The sequence below is a fragment of the Trachurus japonicus genome, chromosome 11, assembly GCF_045865225.1.
Source record: "Trachurus japonicus isolate A0001 chromosome 11, Traja_1.0".
In the NCBI taxonomy this organism is placed as follows: domain Eukaryota; kingdom Metazoa; phylum Chordata; class Actinopteri; order Carangiformes; family Carangidae; genus Trachurus; species Trachurus japonicus.
In genome coordinates this window covers 26,883,494-26,909,274 of record NC_140917.1, presented here as the reverse complement: position 1 = coordinate 26,909,274, position 25,781 = coordinate 26,883,494, and the positions used below count along the sequence as shown (strand labels likewise).

At 43.0% G+C, this 25,781-nt stretch overlaps 2 protein-coding genes across 13 annotated transcripts in view; one reads left to right on the top strand and one right to left on the bottom strand.

Moving 5' to 3' along the window:
• The window catches only part of slc25a13 (solute carrier family 25 member 13), a 48,919-nt gene extending 38,085 nt beyond the window's left edge, over window positions 1–10,834 (top strand). Inside the window, exons 15-18 of the mRNA XM_085792078.1 lie at window positions 3,487–3,625; window positions 6,661–6,819; window positions 8,623–8,713; window positions 9,754–10,834. Coding sequence (XP_085648204.1) covers window positions 3,487–3,625; window positions 6,661–6,819; window positions 8,623–8,713; window positions 9,754–9,967 — 603 coding nt within the window. The 3' untranslated portion in view covers window positions 9,968–10,834. The remainder of the gene's footprint in view (window positions 1–3,486; window positions 3,626–6,660; window positions 6,820–8,622; window positions 8,714–9,753) is intronic.
• A 50-nt stretch (window positions 10,835–10,884) lies between these two features.
• Window positions 10,885–25,781, bottom strand: part of dync1i1a (dynein cytoplasmic 1 intermediate chain 1a) — a 58,158-nt gene continuing 43,261 nt past the window's right edge. For all 12 annotated transcript variants that reach the window (XM_085792080.1, XM_085792083.1, XM_085792086.1 and 9 more), the window contains 5 exons: window positions 25,493–25,626; window positions 23,423–23,567; window positions 18,040–18,180; window positions 14,448–14,573; window positions 10,885–11,690 (listed from right to left, as the gene is read on the bottom strand). In XM_085792080.1, coding sequence (XP_085648206.1) covers window positions 11,580–11,690; window positions 14,448–14,573; window positions 18,040–18,180; window positions 23,423–23,567; window positions 25,493–25,626 — 657 coding nt within the window. In that variant the 3' untranslated portion in view covers window positions 10,885–11,579. The remainder of the gene's footprint in view (window positions 11,691–14,447; window positions 14,574–18,039; window positions 18,181–23,422; window positions 23,568–25,492; window positions 25,627–25,781) is intronic.

Sequence of the window (25,781 nt, the reverse complement as noted above, 5' to 3'; positions counted from 1 at the left end):
TGGCTCAGGTCCTTTTGGGATCAGAGAGTTACACAAGTGCAGGAATGCAGAGATGCACACATGTGCTTTTCCTACATCCTTACATCCTCCGCAGTCAAATTATAACTGTTGGGTTGCTGTGGTGACCAAGGGATTAAAACGCTGAACTAGGGACTCCGTGTCCCAAACTGTGTTGGATGTTGCATGTTTCTGACCTCATTTCCTGTCGCAACTTTACCACCACAAACACAAAGTGCTCAACAAATGTTAATAAAGTTGTCACTCCCACCTGCTCCAGTATCACACTGGACACACACTGACCTATACTATAAGGACATCACTGTGGAGTTTGCTGCTGCGGTTCATACACCACTCTCTCCTTTACTCTAAATAACGGCCTTGACATGTGTTAACTTGAACTTCTGGTGTAAAATCACAGTGTTTGTGTTTCCACCAGTGTTAAGTTGTAAAAGAATTAAAAGAACATCCCTGTAAATCAGCTCAGGTGAACATCTAGGGGGCTCTACAGTATAGATTGTGGTTATGACGTCATTAAAAAAGATTTAAAATACGTTGATTTAAACTGACCAGTGATGTAATGAAACAGAAACCTGCTGCTGTCTCCTCTGATTTGCTCGTTTGTTGCTGTCCCAGAAAACACGGTGGGAGGTGCAGTGTGTAAAATGCTCACTTGGAAACAAGTCATGCCACTGTAGCAGTGGGGGAAAAAAAATCTAACCACTGTAAGATTTCAGTCCAACATTAGACACTGACCAATTTAATGATCAAATACATCACATGATTTCCAGTCTCTTAATTGGCTTTATGCACAGCGTGCATAAAGCCAATTGAAAATCACATTTATCTTTAAATGAAAAGGCTTTGGAAGAAGGCCTGCGACACGTTTCATGTAACACTGAATTCAAGTTAAATTATTTGACAAATCACTGCCAGATGTCCAGTATCCATCTATTGTACTTTCGTCAGCCTCACGACTTCACAACAATCCATTATTCTCATTACTGTTATGACTAAATCATTTGTGATTTTTCTATTAACCATTGTACAATTACACATATTACCTTACCCCACATCATCTATCATTTGAATCAACAATTCCGTGTGGTCTTCTGTTCAAGAACAAGAAAAGGCACAATTTATGTTAAAAGCTGTATTTAACCTTAATTGCCATAATTGGTATTTTTCAATGGCACAGGGGCTAAAAATTACAGTGCACTGTTTGAACATATTAGGGTTGTGTGATATTATGCACCAACGCATTGTAACGCGTGAAAGATTACAGTGCCATATCAGGGGCTAATATAGCAGTATTGTTTTGTGTTTTAGAGGATATTTCCTGTATTTTCATTCAAACTTGTCTCATAAATATTATGACTCCTAACATCAGTCTGTTGGTGCCGGTGAGGTGCACAGTTACAGGTTTCTTTTTTTGGGTAGCACTTAGACAGAGGAGCTGTAGGAGTCGGTGAACGAGCTGCGGCTACCTCTAACATTAGCAGCTTAACAGGCTAGACAGGGACATTAGCCCTCAGGGTGAAACAGAGCATGTCTAATTAAATTACATAAATAAATCCTAATGGAGCTTGGCAGGAGAGATTCTGCCTCGACTGTAAACACAATCAACTGTGAAAATGTCAATCTCATACCTGGGGTTGGATTAATTTGCCTCGTTTTATTTAAGTAAGACGACGGCACCCGTGTTGTCAAATTCATCGTAGTAAACATGATCTCAATGGAGATCAAGTCGTCCTTAGACAGCACTCCAGTTTCCTTCCTTCCTTCCTTCCTTCCTTCCTTCCTTCCTTCCTTCCCTCATCACTCTGTACCTGTTTGCTTTGTCCCTGTGATCTGCAGATGTGACGACTGGTCAGCGCAGACAGGCAAACCTCTAGCTTCTGTTAACAAGGCTGTGAAAGAACATGGAGCCTCCTCTTGTCTCTGTCTACCTGTAGGCAGAGACCTGCACCTGTGTATGTGTGTGTGTGTGTGTGTGTGTGTGTGTGTGTGTGTGTGTGTGTGTGTGCATGCGTTCACTCTCGTAGCAATTTATGACTGTGCTGGAGTGTGTGTCCATAACATACTGTCTGGGAGAAAAGGAGCTTGCGTCAATGCGTGCATGCTCATGCACACACTTGATTGCATTCGTCTCCTGGTCCATGCACAGAGAGGAGACAAAGTGCATTGAGAGAGCAGTAGCGGTGTTGGTTGGTGATGGTGGTGGTGGAGGGGGGGTAGAGGGGGGGCGGGGAGGAGACGAGCTTCAGCCTGCAAGCCCCAGACGGGCTGGCTCCGGAGGGGCTGCACCCAGGCACAGAGCTGCCTTTGTCAGGGTAATTATCCTGACGCTCACCCTCCGCTGCTGGAGCTACCGGTTGGTAGGGTGGCTAACGCACTAGCGCCACCATTCATCACAGGGGGAAAGCTGTCATTGTCAGAATATGGATCCAGATGACGTTTAAAATCTAGTCATTGTATAAAAGTCTACTTATGCGCAGGAATGCATTTAGCCTGTTCTGAATTGCAGTTGGTCTAGGTGTAAAAGGACTCTATACAGGCCCTCGCACTCAGCTGCCGCTCTGCAAGTGCATTACTCAACCCAACACTATTAGCCTGATATTAAGTCTTCCAGTCCCAGTCCTTGTGACGCTGCCTGTCTGTCCTGCCTCGATAGAATCTCCCAGCTTTCAGCAGCCGCTCGGGCCCCAGTCAGCGGGCAGGAGGGACAGGCAGACAAGAAGTGCCAGAGGAAAGAGATAGCACAGGTATCTGCCAGTGTGTGTGTGTGTGTGTGTGTGTGTGTGTGTGAGAGAGAGAGGAGGAACTAAAGGATTATCCCATAGGAGTTAAATGAAGCCTGTCCAAAACAGGGAGACCCTGCCCAGCTCTTTAAACGCCTTCTGTTGACTGTAGTTGCTGTATCAAGACGGTGGCAGCGTGCCAACAGGCTTGAAATACAGCAGGAAACTCAATAGGCTTGATGATATAGTGTTGTTTACAGTGGCAGACAAGGAGCCATCTTCGTCAGCCAGTCTGTCTTTCTCTCTCTCTCTTTTCCCCTCTTTTTTTTTCTTGACAGTGTTGGTTTGGGAGCTGCCGTCTCTCTCACCTGCTGCTGAGGACACAGATCGTTAGCTTTATGCAGAGACATGATTCATCTGGCATGTTGTGGTCAATATCTCCCCCTGCCAGAAGAGATCCAGGAGTCTTTTTGGAAGTTGCTTATTTGGCAGTGACATCAGTTGATGCCTCGTGAACAGACAGTTGATGTTTCATATTGTGGTTTATAAAAAAAAACACTCCATCCATCTTTCAAGCTCCGAGCCAAGAGTCAAGGTCTGAATCCCCCCGAGCCCCATCGCTCTTTCTCTGCTCCCCTGTCTGTTTATACTTTGTCTTTGTTTTCTCTTTCTGAGAGTTTGACTCCAAACCTAATATTATGATCTGAAGTCTCCTCTTTCTCCTGCTCTCTCCCTCTTCTGTCTTCAGGGCTCCAAGGCTTGTTTTCTGCGGGACATCCCCTTCTCAGCCATCTACTTCCCCTGCTATGCTCACATGAAGTCTTACCTCACTGAGGAGGACGGGACGATAGGGCCAGCCAAGATGCTGTTTGCTGGAGCTCTGGCAGGTAAAGAAATCCTCCCACCAACCCCCCCCCTCCCTGTACTACTAAAGTTACACCTGTTAAAAAGGTACTGATCAGGTATTACCCAGACTGACTGATCCAAATGAGATTTAGTTTCTTTGTCAGTGTCAATGTCGAATTCAGTGTTTTTCATTAACATCCATTAATTCTCCTGATTGTTAATCTCTATCAGAATAAAGAGAAAATTAGACCGGTGAGTCGTTATCAATAGAGACATTAAAGATTTATCATCATCAGCTCTGTTCAAAGCTCTAGGACCCGTTCTTTAAATGAATCATGACAGTGTTGAAATAGTTGGCAGCCTCAAAATAATTGCATGTTGTATTTTAATATTGTAACCTTGTAGAGTACGTCTGTGACTTTCCCATGAAAATACAGTTTTCTGTTAAATATCTGACTGTCCGCAGCGAGCCAGAAAAGTCTGCCTCGGTCGCTGACACAGTGTGCAGAGCCTTGAAATGTAGGAAATAAAAACCTTTTGGTGTGCTCCAGTTTTTGGACAAAGTGTGCGAGCAGGTCTCGCTCTGCTCTGCTCTGCTCTGCTCTGCTCTCTCCTCAGCTTAGACCTTCACGAGGCTGCAGTAACAGTAGCAGAGCTCAAGAGTTTGGAAGCCAGGCAGCCTCTGACCGCAGGCTCCATGGCGGTAGCTGCTAATTAGAGCGCTGCTCAGTGATTGGGGACTGGGGGTTTGGAGCTCTGCTGCAGGGAAGCGCCTCACATGCCTGCCAACCAGGCTTTCCAGTCCTAATATATTGTACATGCACGTGGGAAAGCGCACGCTGTTGCACAAACATGCTTGTGCATACCTTAAATGTGTTCACGCTGCAGGAATGCACACAGACCTGTACGTGCATTAGTTTGGCCACGGACGAGAGCGAAGAGACCAGCGGGGCCAGAACATCCCACTGATGACTTAACAACTTTATCATCTCCCTGAAAACCTGATCTATTCAAAGCAGACTTTTAATATTGGATTTATCCTTAGGAAAACACTAATAACAGCCCAGCACTCTCCTGCCAAGTTAAAAAGCTTTAGAGCATTTGCATAAAAGACTTAATATTTGTTTTGAACCCTCAGAGATGTGTCAGCAGCACTCTCGTTTTGACGCAGAGGCACAGCACAACACGGAAAAATCATAAATCCAGCCTCCCTCCTCCATTTTTACTCTGGGTTTCTCACCACAAGACTGGCAGCCACGGCCCACAGACTCCGAGCTGAAACGAGCCTCATGATTTCTTTATTTTTTTCGTTACGTCGACACATTTATCATTCCGCTTTCACATATATTTATCAGCGGTTGCAGCATTCTGGCAATTAGTGTTTTACAGTCAGCACAGGAAATTGAATTACACGCTCAGTTTGTGCAGCATTATTTAGCCAGGCATTAGTCTGCCCCTGTGAAGAACACGGTGCCGGCCATCTCCAGCTGACATTAGCTCTGAATGTGAGAGAGTTTTTGCTGAGGAGTGTGATGAGCGTCCTGTCAACTACTGTCCAGTCTGATGTAAAATTAGGAATATGATCAAGTCAAATGTTTTCAACAGTTTGTCTCATGACAGGGTGGAGTAATGTTTTCAAGCAGAGGTGAAACAGCTGATTTACTATTGAGTCAACTGACAGATAGATTATCTACAGCTATTATAATTATTGAATCGCCTGAGTCACTTTTCATGTGAAATTTGCTTCTTCTTGCTTCTTAAATCTGTTAAATTTCTGTTAAAGGTACCCTGCGGACGTTTTGACCACTAATAACAGTGCCATGGAACAATGTTTTTATGAGCTCGGACATTCGTGCACGACATAACAGGCACATGCACGAGCACATGGTGGTGGCATTCACATTAAGCTGCTCCACCGCCCCGCAGTTTGTGTGGTAACGCAGCAACGACTGCAGCGATGCAAAGGCAAAGATGACGAAAACTGCTGGCAATCATACGTGGATGTAAACAATATGATTTTAGATATTTTTAAAAAGAGGCTGTAAATGTTTTATATGGGACAGAATGCAATCAGAACTTTCGTGAAGAGCACAATGATAAACACAAAGACTTCTGGATCTAGAAAACCTGCAAAGAGCAGATGATGAAGGTGTTCAGTCAATGGGAAATTTTGATTTCACATTTTTTTGGAATGGTAATACTGTGGTCCTGATTTTTTTAAAAATGTAAACACAATAATTATTTCATCGGTGTCTATCCTGGAAAAATAATTCCTTTGTTTTCTTTTTTTGACGTTTCTTCATTTTTTCCCACTGTTTCTTCCTTTTTTTTTGCATGTCATGTGCATTTGCAGGGTCACAGTTTTTCCATTAGCCCTCCTTCAGATCCCTCTCCTCTCCTCTCCTCAGTTCAGTGCAGGTGGTCAGTCTCCACCGGTCGCTAGTCTGCTACCTAATGCTGAGTTGATCAGGCTTGCTGAATAGCTCGTTTGGCCGTTACAAAAACCAAGAAGTCAGACTAAATCGTCAAGAGGGCAGTTGATGGTAATGACCGAGCCATCAATGATTGAGCCCATTCATGGCTGAAGTGGCTGGAGTGGGGCCTTGCAGTCACTCCCTTCAGTCAGCCAGTCACTTTCAGCGGCACACGGGGCACAGTGTGCATTGCTGTCATTACCGTCCATTGTCTGGCCCCCTTTCAAACGGCTGTAAGAAAAGTGGGAGAGAGAGGAAAGGAAGAAAAAAGGTAGAGATTAAATAATGGCCTCGCTGGTGGTATGGATTGGTGGATGGTGAAGTGATAGGAACTGGCCCCTACTTGTGTATAGTGTATGTACGCGCCAGACTTGCTGCGAAATGGTCAAGATCCGAGATGGCGTGTTTTAAAAGAGGGAACAAAGAGCGCTGAAACCACTCTATCAGACGCAGAGACGATGATATGCAAGAGTCCAGTCAATCACCGACGGCTGCTTCCTGCAAATCAGCTCATGTGTTTGAGACTTGATTTGAGATATCTGCTCTATTTAGAACCAAACACATCACTCAGGGCTCAACAGCTGCTGTGTTTGTCTGTCCAGGCATGCCAGCCGCCTCTCTGGTCACCCCAGCAGACGTGATCAAGACCAGGCTACAGGTGGCGGCGCGCGCCGGGCAGACCACCTACAGCGGCCTGGTGGACTGCTTCTGGAAGATCCTCAGAGAAGAGGGGCCCCGCGCCTTCTGGAAAGGAGCTGCAGGTACGTTTAGTAAAAAGTCTAATAACATACAAAATAAATGTCATTTTAACTTTTCCAACCCCCTCATGTTTCTGCTGTTAAAGTTTGATTTTCTCACCAAAAGTCTCTGAGCTTTGTGTTCCTTCCACCATAAAGAAGATGAGAGAGCTCATAAAGCTCAACAAAAATGTGAATGTGCTACATACACTTTACAAATAGCAGCAACAGCTTTGCAGCCTTTTCTCTGCCCTGAGTTTTGCCTCCCAGGCTGCACACAGGTTGACCTGGATGTGCGGTAAAGAGACCTGCATCACCTCTGCAGGTTTTAGTGGGGATAAGAGTTTAATGTGTGTTTCTGTTCATGGATTATATTCTCATAAAAATATTCCACAGTTGAACAGATAAAGCCGTTAAAGACGGAGCTCTTTGTTTTCACATATTTCCAACACATTACAATATAATTTGAATGTAGGTCGTCAGTAATATGTTTGCACATGTACAGACTTGGAAGTAGAAAAGCTGATTTGTTTCCAGTTCAGTCTGAATCATGTTTTTACCGGGAACCAGGCAACATTCTGTTTAGTGAGATAAAAACAAAACTTTATTTTGTAAATATGAAGGATCGCTTAAGACTGAGTTGGCTGTTTACAGACTAAACATTTAAATTAGCCGTAAAATCTGGCAGATAAGAAGAAAGAACATTTATCAGGATAAAGTTTAGGCCTGTAGCTTTTCTCCTCTATCCTCTACTTTTGGTTTTATACATGTTACTTTTTCTTTTCTTTTTGGAGGACAGTGTACAGCATTCGGCTGTACCAATGGGCTCTTTGCACAACTCCACTACTTCCTGAACTTAATGCTGCTCCTTTATTTCCTGTCTTACATTATTAGACAAACTGATTAATCCAGATGTGTTTGACCATTGTGACTACTCAGACACACCTGGATTAATCAGTTTGTCCAATAATGTAAGACAGGAAATAAAGGAGCAGCATTAAGTTCAGGAAGTAGTGGAGTTGTGCAAAGAGCCCATTGCAGCCTTGGCTGATTCTCATTGGCAGTCCCCCTGCCGGGTGTTATTAGGCACAGTCCCTTTAAAGAATATCAAAAACAGTAATAACAATAATAATACAATCAAGTATAATACAGGCGTGTGGGCAACTGTCTGCCATCAAACTATACAATACAACACAATACAATTATATAGGTCGTGGTGTAGTGCAAAGCATAGGCAATCAGACCATTACTGAATAGAGAATTGAAGAAACTATAAAAGGGGAATAAAACTGTACAGTAGTGCTTGACTATTAGTGTTATAAATTGTAATACATGTAATAATACTAATAATAATAATTCTACTACTACTACTACTAATAAGAGATTGCACGTGCCAGTGTGCAAAGAGGGGGGTGGGGTGGGGGGGTGGAGTGTGAAACTGCAACAATGCAAAGTCCAGGTCATGTATCTTCAGGTAGTTGTGATTAAATAAAATAAATAGTAATAATAATAATAATAATAATGATAATAATAAAGAAAAAAAAGGGGAAAAAACACACTAGTAATGTTTTGTCAAATTAGCCAAACGTTTAGTATCACATACAGTAGAAAGTAAAAGTAATTTTTTGTTATATTACCATTATTATGGTAATTTAATCATGATTTCTCTTCTTGCCTGATTCATTTAAATGTATATAAATGAAAGGAACTGTGTTCATATTTTACATACAGGCCTAATTATGCACAAACCCAAGCCCTGGATGATATACTTGTGGAGATAAGTGTCTATTTGTATTTAAATAAACTCATTTCTACTCCCTCCTGCAGCTCGAGTGTTTCGGTCCTCGCCTCAGTTCGGCGTGACCCTGGTGACCTATGAACTCCTGCAGCGCTGGTTCTACATCGACTTTGGAGGACAGTGAGTCTCACTCTTCGCTACAAAACTCTCCACCACATCAAAATGCCCGTTCCTCTAATATCAAACACACAGAATTGTATTAATTCATAGACAGTGCTACTGTACATCAAGTATGTCATGGCTTGATTTCAGCATTCAGTGGCTGTGAACTCTCTCTCCTTGGTGAGAGAAAAAGAAATACCACAAGACCAAAAATCTGTGCACATACATTGACAGATTGAAGCCCTCATTCAAAGTTCAGGATGTGACAATTTTCTCAAACTTAAGAGTTTTACAGCACCATGATCAGGGCGGACAGCGCCCATTTGACTCGTACAGACAGACACTCTGTCCCACTTCTGGGACTGAAACGAGCTCATTCTCCTCGTCCAAATAGGTCGCTCTCAGGAATAACTCTTTAGCTGTGTGAAGTTAAAAAGGTCCGGAGGGGAACAAGAGGCAGCGAACCTCTCAGAAATGACTAAGAAAAATGCTTCTTTTAATGGACAGCTGAGACTGTTACACACACATGTACTGGCTGGATGGCTCATTACTTTTATATGAAGCTGCTTCTCTCCCAGAGGCTCAGAGTGAAACAGAATCAGCTGCAGATCCAGTGAACAGTCAGTGTGGTTTGGACCCGGTTCATCTGTGTTCCTTCGCTGTCCGTGACGCGTTGGCAGCGAATCACAGAGCGTGAAATCACAGAGGGATTTGGTTCGGTTGTGTTTAAAGGGAGAAATATTCAATTGTTTCACCTTTGATTTTCTATCAAGATTTTTATTTCTGTGGCGAAACATTGTTTAATGTGATAATATTAATCCAAGATTTAATACTAATGATAATAAAACTCCCGTCGGTGCACACTCTCTTTCTCCCCTGTTTGGTTAAAATAACAGCTTGCACCATGTTTATGTTGTTTAATAGTTTTCCCATTTCTCCACCACCACCACCACCTTTTTGCATTTCCCTCCTCCTCCTGTTTCCCTCTGCTTCTGGCTTCATCCTCCGTCTCCCTCCCTCTCCCTCTCCCTCTCCTTCTCTCTCTCTCCACACCGCAGAAAGCCGGCTGGCTCCGAGCCCACCCCCAAGTCTCGGATCAGCCTGCCGGCGCCCAACCCAGACCACATCGGAGGCTTCAGGTTGGCCGTGGCCACGTTCGCTGGCATCGAGAGCAAGTTTGGACTCCATCTCCCACGCTACACGGTGGCGACGGCAGCAGCAACAGCAGCAGAAGCAGAAGCAGAAGCAGAAGCCCCTGCAAACGCCCCCTGAATCCCTCCACAGGTGGGCGGGGTGGGCTTGTTTAGTGAAGTGGAAGAGAGGGCTTGAATGTTTTTCGTACAAAAGCCATTGTTTGTAGTATTTAAAGTAATTTATTTAAAGTAATTTATTTTCTCTTATATATAAATATAGTCGTCAATATGCAACCACGTCAATCAGTGAGCCGGTTAGCATGGGTCACAACTCTTTGCAGAAGCCGTGCAGTGTTTGCTTCACCTTTGATTGACATTGTTATAGAGTTGTATTATATTGCGGTTATTTTTTTTCATACAGTTTAGCTGGTACAGTATATGCACACAGGCAGTAGAAGGGCTGGCAGATGTTAAAATGTACCTTAACTGCTTTGGAAAATAGCATCAATAACTACATACAGCTGCAGCTCTTTCCAGTGTCTTCCTATTGTTGCTATATAATCAAAAGCACATTCCTCATTACGATCATATAGCTGGCTGAGGAGGGATCTGTTGATCAGTAATGTGGCACTTCAGTACATATGAGATATCCAGAGACATATTTTCATATCTATAAGGCTGTTTTGATCCTGAGTTGCTCATTTGATCAAATGTATCTAGAATATGACCAAAAAAAGTACTTGAATGTAAAGACGCAGTGTAACATTCAGACTGTACGCGATGTTTACGGCTGTAAGGAGTTCAGGTTTAAATGTGTGCAGATGTGTGAATATCTGGAAGAGAGAGCTGGCACCCACTGCACCTCTGTAGTGTGTCATGACTGAGTATTTAAAATTGTACAGTACAGAGAATGTAGGAGTTACAGATGGTGTGTAATAATTGTGCCTTACTGTACGTATGGCAGCAACATGTCTACTGAGAGTAAAGAGAAACTTATATTAGTAAACTGAAGGTGTGCTGGACTTTTCATTCCCATTCAACACACAGAGGCGGGAGTTCATCGGCTATGCTTTAATGGTGAACATAGCAGGTTTAACAGCGAGCAGCACTCTGCAGTACAATATACCTCTTGTTAGAATATACAGGTGTAGCTCTCGTTCAGAACCTAAGACAAAAGTGTCAAAACGGCACATGATTCTGTTTCTGACACCCCCGAAACACTGACATCAAGCGGCCACAAACGCCCCACGTGTGAAAACGTCACCATAACAACCCTAACCCGGGGATATTTCAGGAATGTGTCGCATGCAGGCTTAATACAGAGAAAAAGAAGCACAACGAAAAGTGAACGTGACATTTTGTAAACAATACGTGACTAGTCTATGGACCCTGCTTTATTTTCACGGTAGTGCAAAGCGTCGTTACAGTACACATATCTTCATAAGGCTGCCACTTTGTATATACTGTAGTAGGCTCACGAGTTGCAAGCAACAAATCACCTTAATTCATTAAACGTATAAATAAGAGTGGATGTATCAGTAGAAGTAACAGTTTACCCATTAATAGACAGTTTGCATTTACATTTGCTGCAAATGCAAATATACGGTTAAAGTGCGGCCGAGTTGGGACCACGACAGGAAGGTGAACATGAAGGTGGAGGGATGGAACGGGGGGAGAAGCACATGCTACAGTGACACCAATATAAGCACACCAGATCTCTGATTCACTCCACTTTGGTTCCGAGTCCTGTTCTATGAAGCCAGCTCCATAGGCCCCTCCTCCTCGCCGTCCGCCCGGTTGGCACGGATCTCCATCAGGGTGCGGGCGAAGCGCGCCCAGTCGTCAGTGTGAGTCACAGACAGCTGGAGGGAGGACCACAGAGAGACAGGTACAACATGTTAACCACTGGGAGGACACTCACTGAATGGTTGCTTGGTAACAGGCCGACTGTTCATCATTCATCGTTCATTTTTACTCAACACTGTTACATCAATAATGATGAGAAATCAACATATTCTACGTTTGCATTAAAAAAAAAACCCTCTGTCGTTCATCTGTAGACCTGCACACCTTGAAGACAGTCTAGTCTTCTAGAGTAGCACCTTAATGGAGAAAAACCCAGCGCTATGATTGGTCAAACTCTTCCACTTCCTTCATTTTCAAACTTAACCCTCCTGTTGTCCTTCTGGGTCAAACTGACCCAATCTGTTCACTTCCTCCATCCTTCCTTTCTCCCTTCCTTCTTTCCACAATCCTTTTTCCCTTGCTTCTTTCCTTCCTTACCTTCGTTCTTACTTCTTCTTCCTTCCTCTTTTGATCCAGTTCCCTGTTCCCTCCCTCCGTCTATCTTTCCTCCCTTTTCCCTTCCTTCTTTCCTACCATCGTTCCTTTTGTCCTTCCTTCTTTCTTTCCCTTCATCCTTCTTCCTTCCTTCCTTCCTTCTATCCATTTATCCTTCCTTCCTTCCTTCCTTCCTTCCCTTTTCCCTTCCTTACTTCCTTTCATCCTTCCCTCCTTGACCCAGGAGGACAGCAGGAGGGTTGACCCGAGTTCCCATTTTCCATCAACTGTTCAAACGCAGGTGGGACAGTTTTCTGCAAATTGTAGAGAAATAAATCCCAACAAAAGCAACCGTTGCTGAAACTCTTAAGCGTTCACATGAATGCTACTTTAAATATTGCTGCAGTGATTGTGTTTCTGTAGTGATATCCAATCATCTGGAGCTGAGGAGCCGTCACCTTCCCTGATTGATAGATTGATAAATCTGTTGTTTCTGACACAGGGCTGCTGTTTACATCCATGCTGCCAGCACAGCCACTACAGAGAGGCTACATAAGGCTAATGAAGGACTTGTCAAACTGAATGTTGTTGCTCTTCATGTGCGTAGCTACAGTCGTGCACTGTGGGAGTCATGAGTGAGTGGGACAGAAGCCACGGCCGCCACCCAAGCTGTCTGCAACCGCTTTGCATGGCCAGGCTGTAATTAAACAGGAACCAGGAGGAGGAGGGAGGCAGCCATTTTGAACCCTCCAACCCCCCACAGAGCTGGGCTGGCCGCAGCGGGGGGCGCTGCCAGAACATCATCTATATGGTGCCCAAGTGACTTCAGCATTAGCAGCGTTTTAACAGCAGCTCCAGCACCTTAAGAAACAAAACAAAACAAAACAAGCAGCAGGTCCAAAACATTTCCACGTCATGGAACAGCATCAGACCACTGACCCTGATCTGTTGGAGCTTTGTCCCATGGCATTTGTTTTACGATCTGGACTTTCCATGCAGAGCAACACCAGCACCGGAGTAATGTAAACAGCCCTAATCCCTGCTGATAAATGACCTACAACTAATTTGTACTCAGTAAAATAATACCGAAATAAAAGTATTTGGTGTTTTGTTTTCCTGGAGGCGTCTCAAGGTTTGGTCCCAGGACCGCACTGCTCTGGATGGAATTGCTGGCATCTCTTTTTTTTTTTTTTGCTTGCTGTTCCTAGTTTTAGCTATATAGGGGAGTTTCAAGTGAAAAAATACCCCCATCACCACCACCACACACAACTCTTTGGAGTCATAAAACCTTTCAGCCCCGCTCACTTTTATTGATGACTCTTCGTTACCATGGGCCCAGCGTGGAGGCCACCGGCTCAGCTCGGCCTCAACCACACAGCAGAAAAAGAGGCTAAAATTAGCCGAGCGGCTAGGCTAACGCGCCCTCACATGGGGATCCTGACCAGAGCCCTCCAAACATGAGAGAACGTACAGGCAACAGGCAGAGTGGTTGGCCGCTTTGTGGTGGTGGCAAAGTCATGTGGAGGCCATTTTTACAGGGACACGACAGAGAAGGGGGAAAAAAAAAAATCAAACACATACATCCATGGCAATGCTGACAGTTGGGTAAACATACAGGGATACAAGACCTAAACTGGCTGGTTGTGGTGCATGTGGAGGTTTAACTGAAAAAAATCCACTCATTTCTCCTCTTTCAGACTCGGTCTTCCCTCAGAATCAGTCGAAAAATGTGTTAAATATACATGAAACACGCAATGTATAAGTATAAATGTGTAAAATTAAGATTCAGTTGCTATTGCATAAATAACTTCCCCACCACATGACACTTTATTTTGAAATCCGGAGAGAGGGATTTATTACCAATGTTTTATTTAGAAAGACCACATACCCTAATTTTAGGCACTAAAATATCTCAATGTTCTGTAAAACAACTTAATTGCAACAGTGCAATCATTTCTGGTCACTGTAGTCCTCTCATGCTTTTGGCACCTTGGGTCTAATTCATTTTTGATGGTTTTAAAAACGAAGTTCGAGAACCAGCGGCTCTTTGCACCAGAACACCTGGAGGGAATCCAACAACAAGGAGCACAGTAGTTTTATTTTTAACCTGCTAAAATATTAATGTTTTATGTGAGAAACAACTGGAGTGCATCAGTATTTCTAATGCCAGTCATTATTCTGTAATGATAGACCTGTACCTCAACAAACCAGCGTTCCCTCGGCTCTTTTTTCTGGGGACCAAAAAAGATTCTGCTCACAGACACATGGAGTATCTCTGCTTTTTTCTTGTATTATGTGATTTATCTATTTATAAATTGCACAGTTCTTATCATCTGTACCTCTCCAGTGTCGTAGATCCAGACTCGACCCTCTGAATCCCCCACAGCCACTTCCTTCCCTCCTGAAGACCAGCGGACCCTGTTCAGGGCCGACGCTCCCTCAATGGTCACGCTGGCAGTCGGGACCTGGTGGAGCAGCAAAGATCAGAAAGTTTAGTCCACAGTTCCACTCATCTAATGCATCAGATTACATCACCACAAACTGTGCGTTCACACTGGGATGTATATAATAAACAGCACATTGAGATGAGAGGACGTATACTCAGTCACAGATGATTCAGATGGAAACAAAGAAAGGCCGACAGTGATCCTGAGTCGTCAGCTGAACAAGTCTGACTTTTTATCTGGAATTCTGCTGTATCATGCTATGCAATCTTTCCCAAGCAACCTGACTCTGACCTAAATTTGAAATGCATTTGAGCAACTGAAATAGTTAAATATATAGAGAACTGTCTGAAGTTGAATGCATCGCAAAAGGGTTGTTCAAACCACATGAAGTCAGAGGGATTTATTTCAAAGTGAAATACCTCAATGCGATAAATCAAATGTTATTTCAATCAAAATGTCACATTAAGCATTCAGCGATGGCATATGCAGCATATTCAGTTGCTAAGTGTAAATACAATGTGAGGAGGTGACAAACCTGCTGTGACCTATGACACCTCCATCCTGCCACCTGCAGGCGGTGACTTGTCTTGTTTACAGCTGCTGTTCCAATATGTTTGATCCTATATGTTTCAACTGTGAGAAATGCAGCTTACTCAAAGTAAATGAGTGAAATTACAAGTTTCTCATCACAGACAACACTCAACTTTATCCTTAAAGGGACAACAAGGAGTTTGTATTTGGTTATAAAAAAGTCTCATATTAATGTGGATGAATGTACGTTACCCACTTGTTAATGGCTCCATTTTCGATAAATATATTGTTTTGTCTCTATCGTTATTTTGTTATTATTATTAGTGGAAATGCTGGGCGAGTCGACCAGCGTTTCCTACTTTCGGTTTCCCGGATGCTGCCCGGCGGGTGATGGGAATAACGCCGACGAATCGCCGTTTATGGTCGGAACTACGACGGTATCTGATCATCTTCAAACCTCCAACATTCATTCTTGATGAATGAAAACATTCTTGGCAAGACGTCCGTCTTGCGCCGGTCCAAGAATTTCACAGTGCGTGCGGAGGCTCATGGTAAATGTAGTGTGAAAACACTTTGCTTTCCAAAACTCCTCGTTGTCCCTTTAAACTTGTTCCTTGAGCCCCAGTTTATTCAATAGCCAACTTTCTGTTTACACCAATCTTCTAGATGTTTATTGGAAAATGGGAACATCTATTATAGTCTAATTTACTGAACACATTTGCTACATAAAAACAGCAACTTTATCCAAATATCCTACAAGTTAGACAAACATTGCTGTCAAATTTACAACTTCTCATTCAGATGTGGACACGGGGATATTTAGTGTATAATAACCGCCTTCATGTTTGCTGTTGTGGGTGAGCCCATGCTCTTTTTTAGTAAACACCAGTGCTCGAGTTGCACCTTTCAAAACCCCAAAAAACCATCTGTAGTGTTTCCATAAACTGTTCCTGACATGTGGCAGGCGAGTCTGACACATGTCACCGGTGGAGACAGAGGCCTTGGCATCATGTCGCCTCACACACCGAGCTCCTGCGTATTTAAAGCAGCGCTAACCACAGACTCACTGCCATTAGTGTGCTAGCTTCCACCGCTCCGCTCGAGTGGATCTGTACTGTATCTGTATTGGCTGTATGTGTGTGTGTGCGTGTGCGTGGTGGAAATGAGAACCAGCCGTGCTTGCACTGCTCCGTTAATGTCGTTATGTTTTTAATATGACGGCAACAATGGGAAGTCTGTTGCTATTAGGCCGACTGTGTGTGAGTGGATGTGTGTGCGTGTGTTTGGTACATCCGTTTGTGTGTGTGTGTGTGTGTGTGTGTGTGTGTGTGCGTGTGTGTGTGCCTTAGCAAATGTTTCTCATAAAGCACATTGTTAGCCCAGTTAGACCATCGGTAATGAACTCTTCCTCTGTCAGTGAAAAGGCCGCTGTTGAGCGAACCATGGGAAACTTGTCATCTGGGCTGCAGAGGGAAGACACAACACCGGCGATGGAGTCGGGGATTGAGAGTGGGGTTAAAACGAGAAGAAAAGAGAGATTAGATGAGACAATGGAAATGATTTCACCCACGAAATCCTGGGTGGTGAGATGTGATTTTTTTTTTTCCCGCACACGTGTGCAGCGCGAAGGAGCTGCGAGAAAATGAGACGAACAAGCAGCAAAAGAGCATTACGAGAGAGGGAGGAGAGCATCTGTAGAGAGATGCAGACTCGTATTAAGGTCGAAGGCACTGTGGGTGTTGTCTCCATGGAAACCAAGAGCCAAGGAGAATGGAGGATCCTTTTATCCCTATTTTACCTGCGTGATCAAAGGTTCGGTGCCTCCTCCTCTGTGAGAGTTGGATCAAAGTATGGTTTTCATACTCACAGCTGAACTTATACTTTCTCTATAATGCAACTTCTCTCTTCTCTTATACCTGAAGGAATGATAAATGGACTGCACTTATGTCGCGCTTTTCTGGCCTTGTCGACCACTCAATGCTCTTTACACTGCCATCCACATTCAACCGTTCATTCACCCACTTACTGATTAGCAGACGACCTGCTCCAGTAATAGCTCGGACATTCTGGGGAAACATAATTATCTGCTTTCTTGCCTGGAGTTCGATGAGAAAATTGATACCACACTCGTGTCTGTACGGTAAATATGAAGCTGCTTAACTTGTGTGTTTTCCTCAAGATGTGGAACTTTTCCAAAATTACTAACAAACTGCAAACAATTTGTGGAAAATATTTCAAAGACTAAACATGTTTGACAGTGAACTGGCGTGGAATTGGGCTTCATAAAATTACCTTGAATAATTCATTTCAGATTGACAAAATCTTGGGGAAAACATGTGTCTGAGTCATTGTTTTGAATTATATTTTTAATACGTTTTATTAACTATTTTATATCCAATGCATTTGGGCTGTAAAACAAGATGAGCGGTTATTTACTAGCCTTAAATGCACCCCCCTTGTCCCCGGGCCTGAAGTTTCTCCTTTTATTATTTTCATCTCCAGCATGGGACTGCGGACTGAGGGCTGGGGCTCGTGGTCGCCTGCACATCTGCGAGCTTCACTGATGGGACAGATTGTGGGAGGGAGATGGGACAGGGTGGTGGGTTAACGTTGGACAGAGGTTGGAGGAATGTTGGCCTGATGGCTGGGTGGGAGCCGCGATGAGGAGATGTCACCCTGTCTGATTTAAAGCGAGGGCTGTGGGAAACGCCTACAGGGAAATCGTGTGTGTGTGTGTGTGTGTGTGTGTGTGTGTGTGCGTGCAGGAAGGGATGTGGAGGGTGGTGGTGGGGTGTGGGGTTGATGGGAAGGAGACGGCCGGGGTGTTTGGTTGTGCGGTTCAGGCCTAGCGACAGGCCCCGAGGACACCAAACACACACAAAAGAGATGACACGGAAGACACGCCCACAATGACCTGTCTTCACCCGGCACGCACGCACACACACACACACACCTCAGTGTCGTTGTTGAGGTTCCACAGGTCCAAGCGGCCCATGCCGTCCACGGCAGCAAAGATGGCGGGGTGCACAGGTGACCACATGACGTCATACACGTAGTCGGCGTTGTCCTCAAACGAGTACAGGGGCTTGTTGTGCTGAAAAAGAGGAAAAGAGGAGATCTGTGTGAGAGTGAGAGAAAAAAACACTGTAAAGAAAAAAAAGAGAGAGAGAGAGAGTTAGGGATTACAGCAGATGACACACCAGAAAGAAAAGAGAAGAGAGAGAGAGAGAAGGAATGGAGAGAGGGAGTGAGTGAGTTTCAGACAGAGTGGCGCTGCCTCAGCCTTGGGGCCTGTCTGGGTGCAGAGCCTAATTAAAAAGCCTAGCACATTCACACAGCGCCATAAAACCGCTGGGAGAGATGAAAGGGAGGGCCCCTCCACAAGGTGTACTGTAACCTCAACACAACAGCTGTCTGAGAGAGAGAGAGAGAGAGAGAGAGAGAGATGGATGCAGAGGAAGGGGCTCTAGAAATGGAATATGTGTGTGTGTAGTCCGACCAACACTGGAATTTTTAGGTCTGTACCAATACAAGTAATCTAGCATGTATCAATAAGGTTATGTATTTCAAGCGTTTTTATATACATTTTTATTGGTTTTATAAGTTATTGGCTGTTGTGTGATAATTACATGGCACAGCATTGTTTTAACAATTTATTCAGCTCATTCAGCTTCCAGCTTTCAGCATTCACCCGTATTTCCTTCAGGAAATGCATTCTCTAGTCTAATCTACACTTTATATTGTAGTAGCGATATGGCAGCTCCAAGACACATTCCCGCTGCTCATAAGAAGCTATTACAGGCAAATAGCTCGATACAAATATGAGTGTGTGTGTGTCTGTGTGTGTGTGTGTGTCCATCCCTCAGACTGGCTGTTAGGATTCCAGAGGCTTACAAACTGCATTCCTGACAGGTAGAGTGGGAGGGGTGGAGGACAGGAGACAGGTTGGCTAGAGGAGCAAATGAAAGAATGTAGTCACTCTCTTTCTTTTTCTCCCTCCTCCTCCTCCTGCCTTCTGTCTTTTTTCCTTTTCCTCCATCACCTTTACTCCCTCGCTCTGCGGTTGCTCTGAAAGGCTGTGAGACTCACACGCACACACACACACACACACACACACAAACACAAACAGGGCCGAGGCAATTTCAAGCCTCGATTGAACCTGTTTTCCAGCCGAACAGGTGACAGCAGAGGTCATTTCTCTCCACCTCACTGTTTCAGCATTCGATCAGCTGGGTGGCCGCTGTTTATGCTCTCTCCTTGTTTCAGTCTCTGTCACCATCACAGTTTGACTTAACTCTTTTACTCATCTTCTCTCTCTACAATATTTCATATCTACTGGTAAACATGTAAAATGTCATTTTATTTAAACGTCTCGTTTGCCTCTGTACATTAAGTCAAGGTAACACATAATGTAGGAGTTGAGAGATGAGATGAATAAAGTCTTCTTTCTATCTACTTACTATTCAGAATGTAAACTACTATTTTACTGTTGTCTGGCCATAATCTACCTTTCTTAAATAAGGTGATTTGGGTAAATAATCTGCAGCACCAAGTCTTAAAACTAATCTTAAAATGAAGCTTAATCCTTGTGGCGCCGCACATGAACTAACTGCTTGTCATTATCTTTCCTGTGCTGAGGAGCTGGGATGTTCCTGGCACGTTTAAACTGGAAAACCAGTTCCAGTGCACTGGATACCGATAGTTAACGTCAAAGTGCTATAATGATTTATTGATAATGATGATAATTGATGATTTATTGGTTTCCCTCCCATGTCTCTGAGCAAGTTAACCAGCTGATGAATGGATGAATGGTTAGTTAGGCATTTCATTCTTAAGATTGTCATGCCTATTTACATATTCTTGGCAATCACAGTCATACTGGTAAAATAACAAATTATAAATTCAAACCCAGCATTACAATTGTTACAGGTCCCATATTTGACACTTTTCTTGTGTTTTATCTGAGGTTTTGATATCCATCAGAAGATATATTTATGGTTTTAAGAACTACAAACCATCTTAATGTAGTTTTACACTCCAGGCTTCTCTACTAGGGGCTAGTAATAACAAGTTGGTGTCAGCCAATCAGAGGAGAGCATTAAAGCCTCTTTCTTGATTGGCTGGCTGTTTTCTGAGTGATTGAATAACAACAGAGCAGATTGGAGGTAAATACTACAAAGAAACAAAATCCTGCGAGGCTGTATGGGTCCAGACAGGCTCAGTGTGGACTTGGGACACAGCTGAGAGTTTGTTGTGACATCATAAAGTTACTGAAGTCCTGACGGCTGGTTTTAAGGCTCAGTTTCTGACTACAGGCTGTGAGCATCTCTCTGTGGACTGAAGTGTTGATATTTTCACAATATCCATACAAAACCTGGACTTGACTGATGATAAAAACAAACATGGGAATCTACCTTTTTACAAAATGGGACCTTTAACACATTCATGATTGCTCTTTCAAAATTCAAAATATTAGAGAGGTAGTGAATTTGACAGAAAACTACTTCTCATCTCCTTCCAGAGGGATCCAAGCTGTGTCTTTTCTGCAGCAGCCAGATCTCTCCGCATCACCGACACCATACTATCCAAGTTGTCCTCAAATTAGACATTGTTATGAAATGCTTCATAAGCAGAGCTGTAAGAGAGCACACGCTAAACCCTTGACAGAGTCTCATTTTCTCCTTTTCCAAATACATCTACAGACACTCATCTGAAATATTATCAACACTCATTAACAATCACCTGAGCTGACAGTGATGCAGACCTTTAATTAACTTCTTAAGAGAGCAAAAGTGGAATGATTACGCTCCATCCAATCAGTTAGTAGATGCTGGTTTCAGGGTCAAGAGAGCATGACGGTTCAAGTTATGCACAATTATGAACCCACTCCCAGCTGTCGCGACGTCTTCTCACTCTGGCTGACTAGAAATGTTTTCACTAACCACAATATTTGCACCGCTGAGTGTAAAAACATCAGGAGTCTCCTGTACGACGGCCCTTTTGAACTGCGAGGGCAAACGTGCGTGTGAATGCAAAGAGGATCCAACATCCCAACATGTATGTGTGCGTGTGTGTGTTACAACGGTGTGTGATGGCTGTGATTGGTGGGTTGAAGGTAAGCCTCAAGGGGGTTTTAGGTAAGCAACGGCAGCTTGCTTAAGGTGTACGTGAGGCATGTGTGGTGTCTATGTTTACACACAGACATACACACACACAGGTATTTCGCCTGCCCACATACAAACATGAGTTCTGTGGGATAAGAGACAGACGCACATTCCTGCGGTACCCCTCAAAGGAAAGGGAATTCCCAAATCCTGAAAAATAACCCGCTCTCCTGATGAAAATCCACAGAAATGTTTTAATATGTGTCATGGGACCCTTTGCACGTGACTTACGGACCGGCTGCATGCAAACATGAGCTAAAATTCATCTTTACTGCCTGTCATAGCCAAGTATGAACACTGTAACTGGATCTTGCATAAAGCTAAAGGTATTATGCAATATGCATTATGTATTTTCCTTACATTGAATAGTTCTCTCTTTGATTTCTGCCTGTTTTTGCTGTTTGACGCCCCGCTCCTGTTGGTCTCTCTGTCCTTCAACGTTAGCATAACTTTCCACTACTGTATAACCATGAATTTTCATTTCTCCTGCTGACTCCTCCATCCTGCGCCCTCTCTTGCAGGTTTCTTTCTATCTTTCTTTCCTACCCTCTTCAATCTTTAATTCTCCACCTTATTAATCCTACATGTATATACAATCCTATTTCAGCCACAGAAGTCATATGTACCTCGTAAGCGTACTCCTTTGTGTCTCGCGACCTTCACCGCAGCCAAAAGTGTCCTTTGAATGAGTTGGCTAACTTTTCTATTCTCCGACACTCACTTTGACAGAAACAGTGACCGTTTGCTTTTTACTGCCACTAAAAATGCTGCCAAATGGAATTCATCACGTCGGTTTGAAAGGAGAACAAATGCCCTGAGTGGACGAGGTCACTCAAAACCAGCGAGAGGAGGAGTGCCCACCTTCACAGTGTGTCTGACTTAGATCCTGAGTGCCCCTGCAGGCGGCAGCCAGCACCGGTCCCATCAGTGCATTTGGGTTTTTGCAGGGACGGAGGAGGGAGTGATGCACGCATACAGGACACACACCATGTCTGAACAATATCAAATAGCTAGTATGGTTGGTACAGCTCAGTTTATTAGTACAAGACAAACTACTAATTGGCAAGACCCTATAATTGATCTGCAAACAATTTAACAAGCTGTGTTGACAATTTAGCTCCTTTGTCACTAGATTCATCTTTTTTTTTTAATAAAAGCAACTCACAACAAATCTAGCAACTTTTTAGGACATGAGAGTTGCGCAAGGTCAGGTTTTCCCTTCGCAGACACATGTCAAACTCTTTCTCTGAGTGATTGTTTTACAAGAAAAGCTGGCCAAAATTCAACTTATAAAATCAGCATTTTACCAGCAGCTTGGAAAATAACTGCTACAGTAGTTAACATGTGGTCTTGACGGGCACATTGCAATCACACAAGTTGTTCCATTGTCTGGCAACAGAATCAGAAAAAAAAATGCAAATACAGCTTTATGAGGAATTTGTCCATATTAATATCTATCAGTGAACACATCAGAATGTAAAGTCCAGCCTCGGTCCAGAATAAGGCTGGACAGGGGATTTTGACCCAGTCATTTATTCTTTATCAGGCAAAATCAGCTTTGTTGAGATTCTTTCCCTCAGTTCCACCTCACAGACAAACCTTCATCTGATGCTGGGCAGATATCCAGCCTACTCCTGTACTATTGGCAGTAAACCTGTTTTACCATCTATAAAACTAAAGCATTTTATTAGTACATCCAACTGGTGGTGTAGCACAGCCTGAGAGGAAACTCCCTGGCAGGCAAAACTCAGGTTAAATTAACCCATGTTCCAAAAAGAAACTGTGCAGCAAAAAGTGCAGCTTGTCAGAGTATCGATATCACAACAGTTGTGTGTGATGGTCTTAGTGGGGGGTTTACAACATCAGCACCGACTCTGTTACTTTGCTACTGAATGATTTCACTGCACACCCACCCACACAGTATCCATATACACACACAACTCCCTCATAATGCCCACACACACACATACGCACAGACACACAAGTAGTAAGAGACTGATTTTCAAAAAGAAGTTGCTCACCTGCAGTTCTCAGCTTTAGACCCCAACTCGCTTGTTCATTTCTACACTCTCAACACTCACACACACACGCTCACTCTGTCTCCGAGTCCACAATCAACCCCCCACACATCCCCTCTCTCTTACTCACACACAGACACACAAAAGTACACACCTTGGTGCTCCAGAGTTTGACAGTCCAGTCGAAGGAGGATGTGATGAAGAGGTGGGAAAAGTCCACGGTGCCCACCGCGCTGTGACAGCTGATGCCCGTCACTGGCCCCTGGTGGCCCTCGAACATCTCACAGATCCCTGCCTTACTGGAGAGGGACGACAATGAGGCACAAAGAATGAAATTCATAACTCGTCATGCAGTTGTCTCACACAGGTTAAATATAAGGGGGTGACGTGGTTTGTGTGTCATTGTGGATTATCAAGCTCAAAACTAAATCACAGCACATGAGAGAGATAAAATAATTCAATTAAATTCACTTTTAAAAACAAAAACAAAACAAGCAATACTTAATTAATCTTATTCAAATTAAATGTTTCAATAATGTCCAAGGCATTAAAGCAAATATTACATACAGTACATACAAAAAAAAGGAAGGGAAAGGGGAAGAGAGATGGGGGATCCCCTCACTGCTGCCCTGTGTGTCTCCTACTGGGATTCCTGGCTGGGCTACTTGGGACTTTTAAAAAAAAATTCTATTCAATTTTTATTTTATTATTACCATTGCAATAATAAACAAAGCAAAAAAGGTTTTGGATCAGAAATCACTCCACACTCTTTACTGTTCCCTGGTCTCACCATACTTTCAATACTGTGCTGAAGTCTGGGGCAACAACTATAAAACATCACTACGGCCACTAATCACCATGCAAAGAAGAGCAATACGGATCAATCATAACGCTGGCTCAGGAACACACAAACTTATTATTTCTACAGTCCAAATTACCAAAATTGACAGACATCGTGGGCTATCAAACAGTTCAAATAATGTTCAAAGCAAAAAATGATCTATTACCAATATATATATACAGAAATTATTCAGTATTCATGTGGGGACTTGTAATTTAAGGGGAAAAATTACCTTTAATTTAACTTTAATTCGCACAAGCAGGAAAGATTTTTGTGTTTTAGTCAGCGGGGTGAGACTACGAACAAGTTCACTATGGAGTTGAAGCAATGTCCAAACATGACAGTTTAAAATGTACAAACTTGACATTATTGGGGGAGATGTTGGGTAGCAATAAGTGTTAGGAGGATATTGTGTTTGTAGGTATGTGTGTGTGTGTTTGTGTTATTGAATGTGAAGGTGGATGTTGGTATTAGACCTATTTTATATTTTTTTGTATATGTTTGTATGCATGGAGATGTGTGTACATGTGGATGTTTATGTGGACATGTATGTAGGAATGTGCATGTGTATGCATGTGTATGTGGGTATTTATGTATGTATGTATGTATGTATGTATGTATGTATGTATGTATGTAATGTATGTATAAATTCTGTATTAGGTGTATGTTCTTGTTTTTGTAACATTAGACAGGTTTAGGTATTCATTATTTAAGGAGAGGCGGTGGGAGTCTATAAGTTTTACTTCTCACTCCTTTTCGAATATGAATTTCTATATTTCATGTTTTGTCTTATTGTCGTTTTTAATAATATATTCAAAATAAACATTTAAATCAATCAATTATTATATATATATATATTACCTATTCATTATTATTATTACTATTATTATTATTTATTATTATTGTTGTATGCCCTATACCACATTATATAGTATGTATATACTGGCAATACCACTCCACCTGCCTCTCACACACACACTAATACTACATTCATGTATCATCGAAATACGTCATTTCCTGTTGTTGTCTGTACCTATGTCGACTGTTTGTATGTTTGTCCATGTGTTGTAACATATTTGTCCCTTATGTCACCTCGTCTATCACTTCACCATTAAAAAAAAAAAAAAAATTAACATTATTACCCTTTAACCTAAACATGTCTTGGATTCCTAAATGTATATTTTTGGTTATTCTACTGTAAAACTATAAGTCACATTATGAAATGTAGAAACATTAAACAAGCACCTAAAGCACCACTCAACACTATGATCATGTGACCGTGTTATTTCCTGTGTAACTTTATGCATGTGTGTTTAACAGCATGTCTGTGTGTGTGTGTGTGTGTGTGTGTGTGTGTGTGTGTGTGTGTGTGTGTCCACTAACCTGCCGTGTCTGGATGCAGTGTAGACAGTGCCCTCCTCACTGCCCACCACATAGTTGTTAACGTCTCCCGTGGGAAAGGCCATACCTGTCACCGCCACCGGCTTAGATTTATTGTACACTAGTTCCATGGTCTCCTACGCACGCACACACACACACAGTGGCAAGCATTAATGTGAGCCCATAAACACGCCTGTACAAGTCCATCAACAGTTATAGAAAATAGATGGAGAATCACAGGTAGATTTCACCACTTACTGAGTCATAATATATTGAACGTTATTTGTGCTTT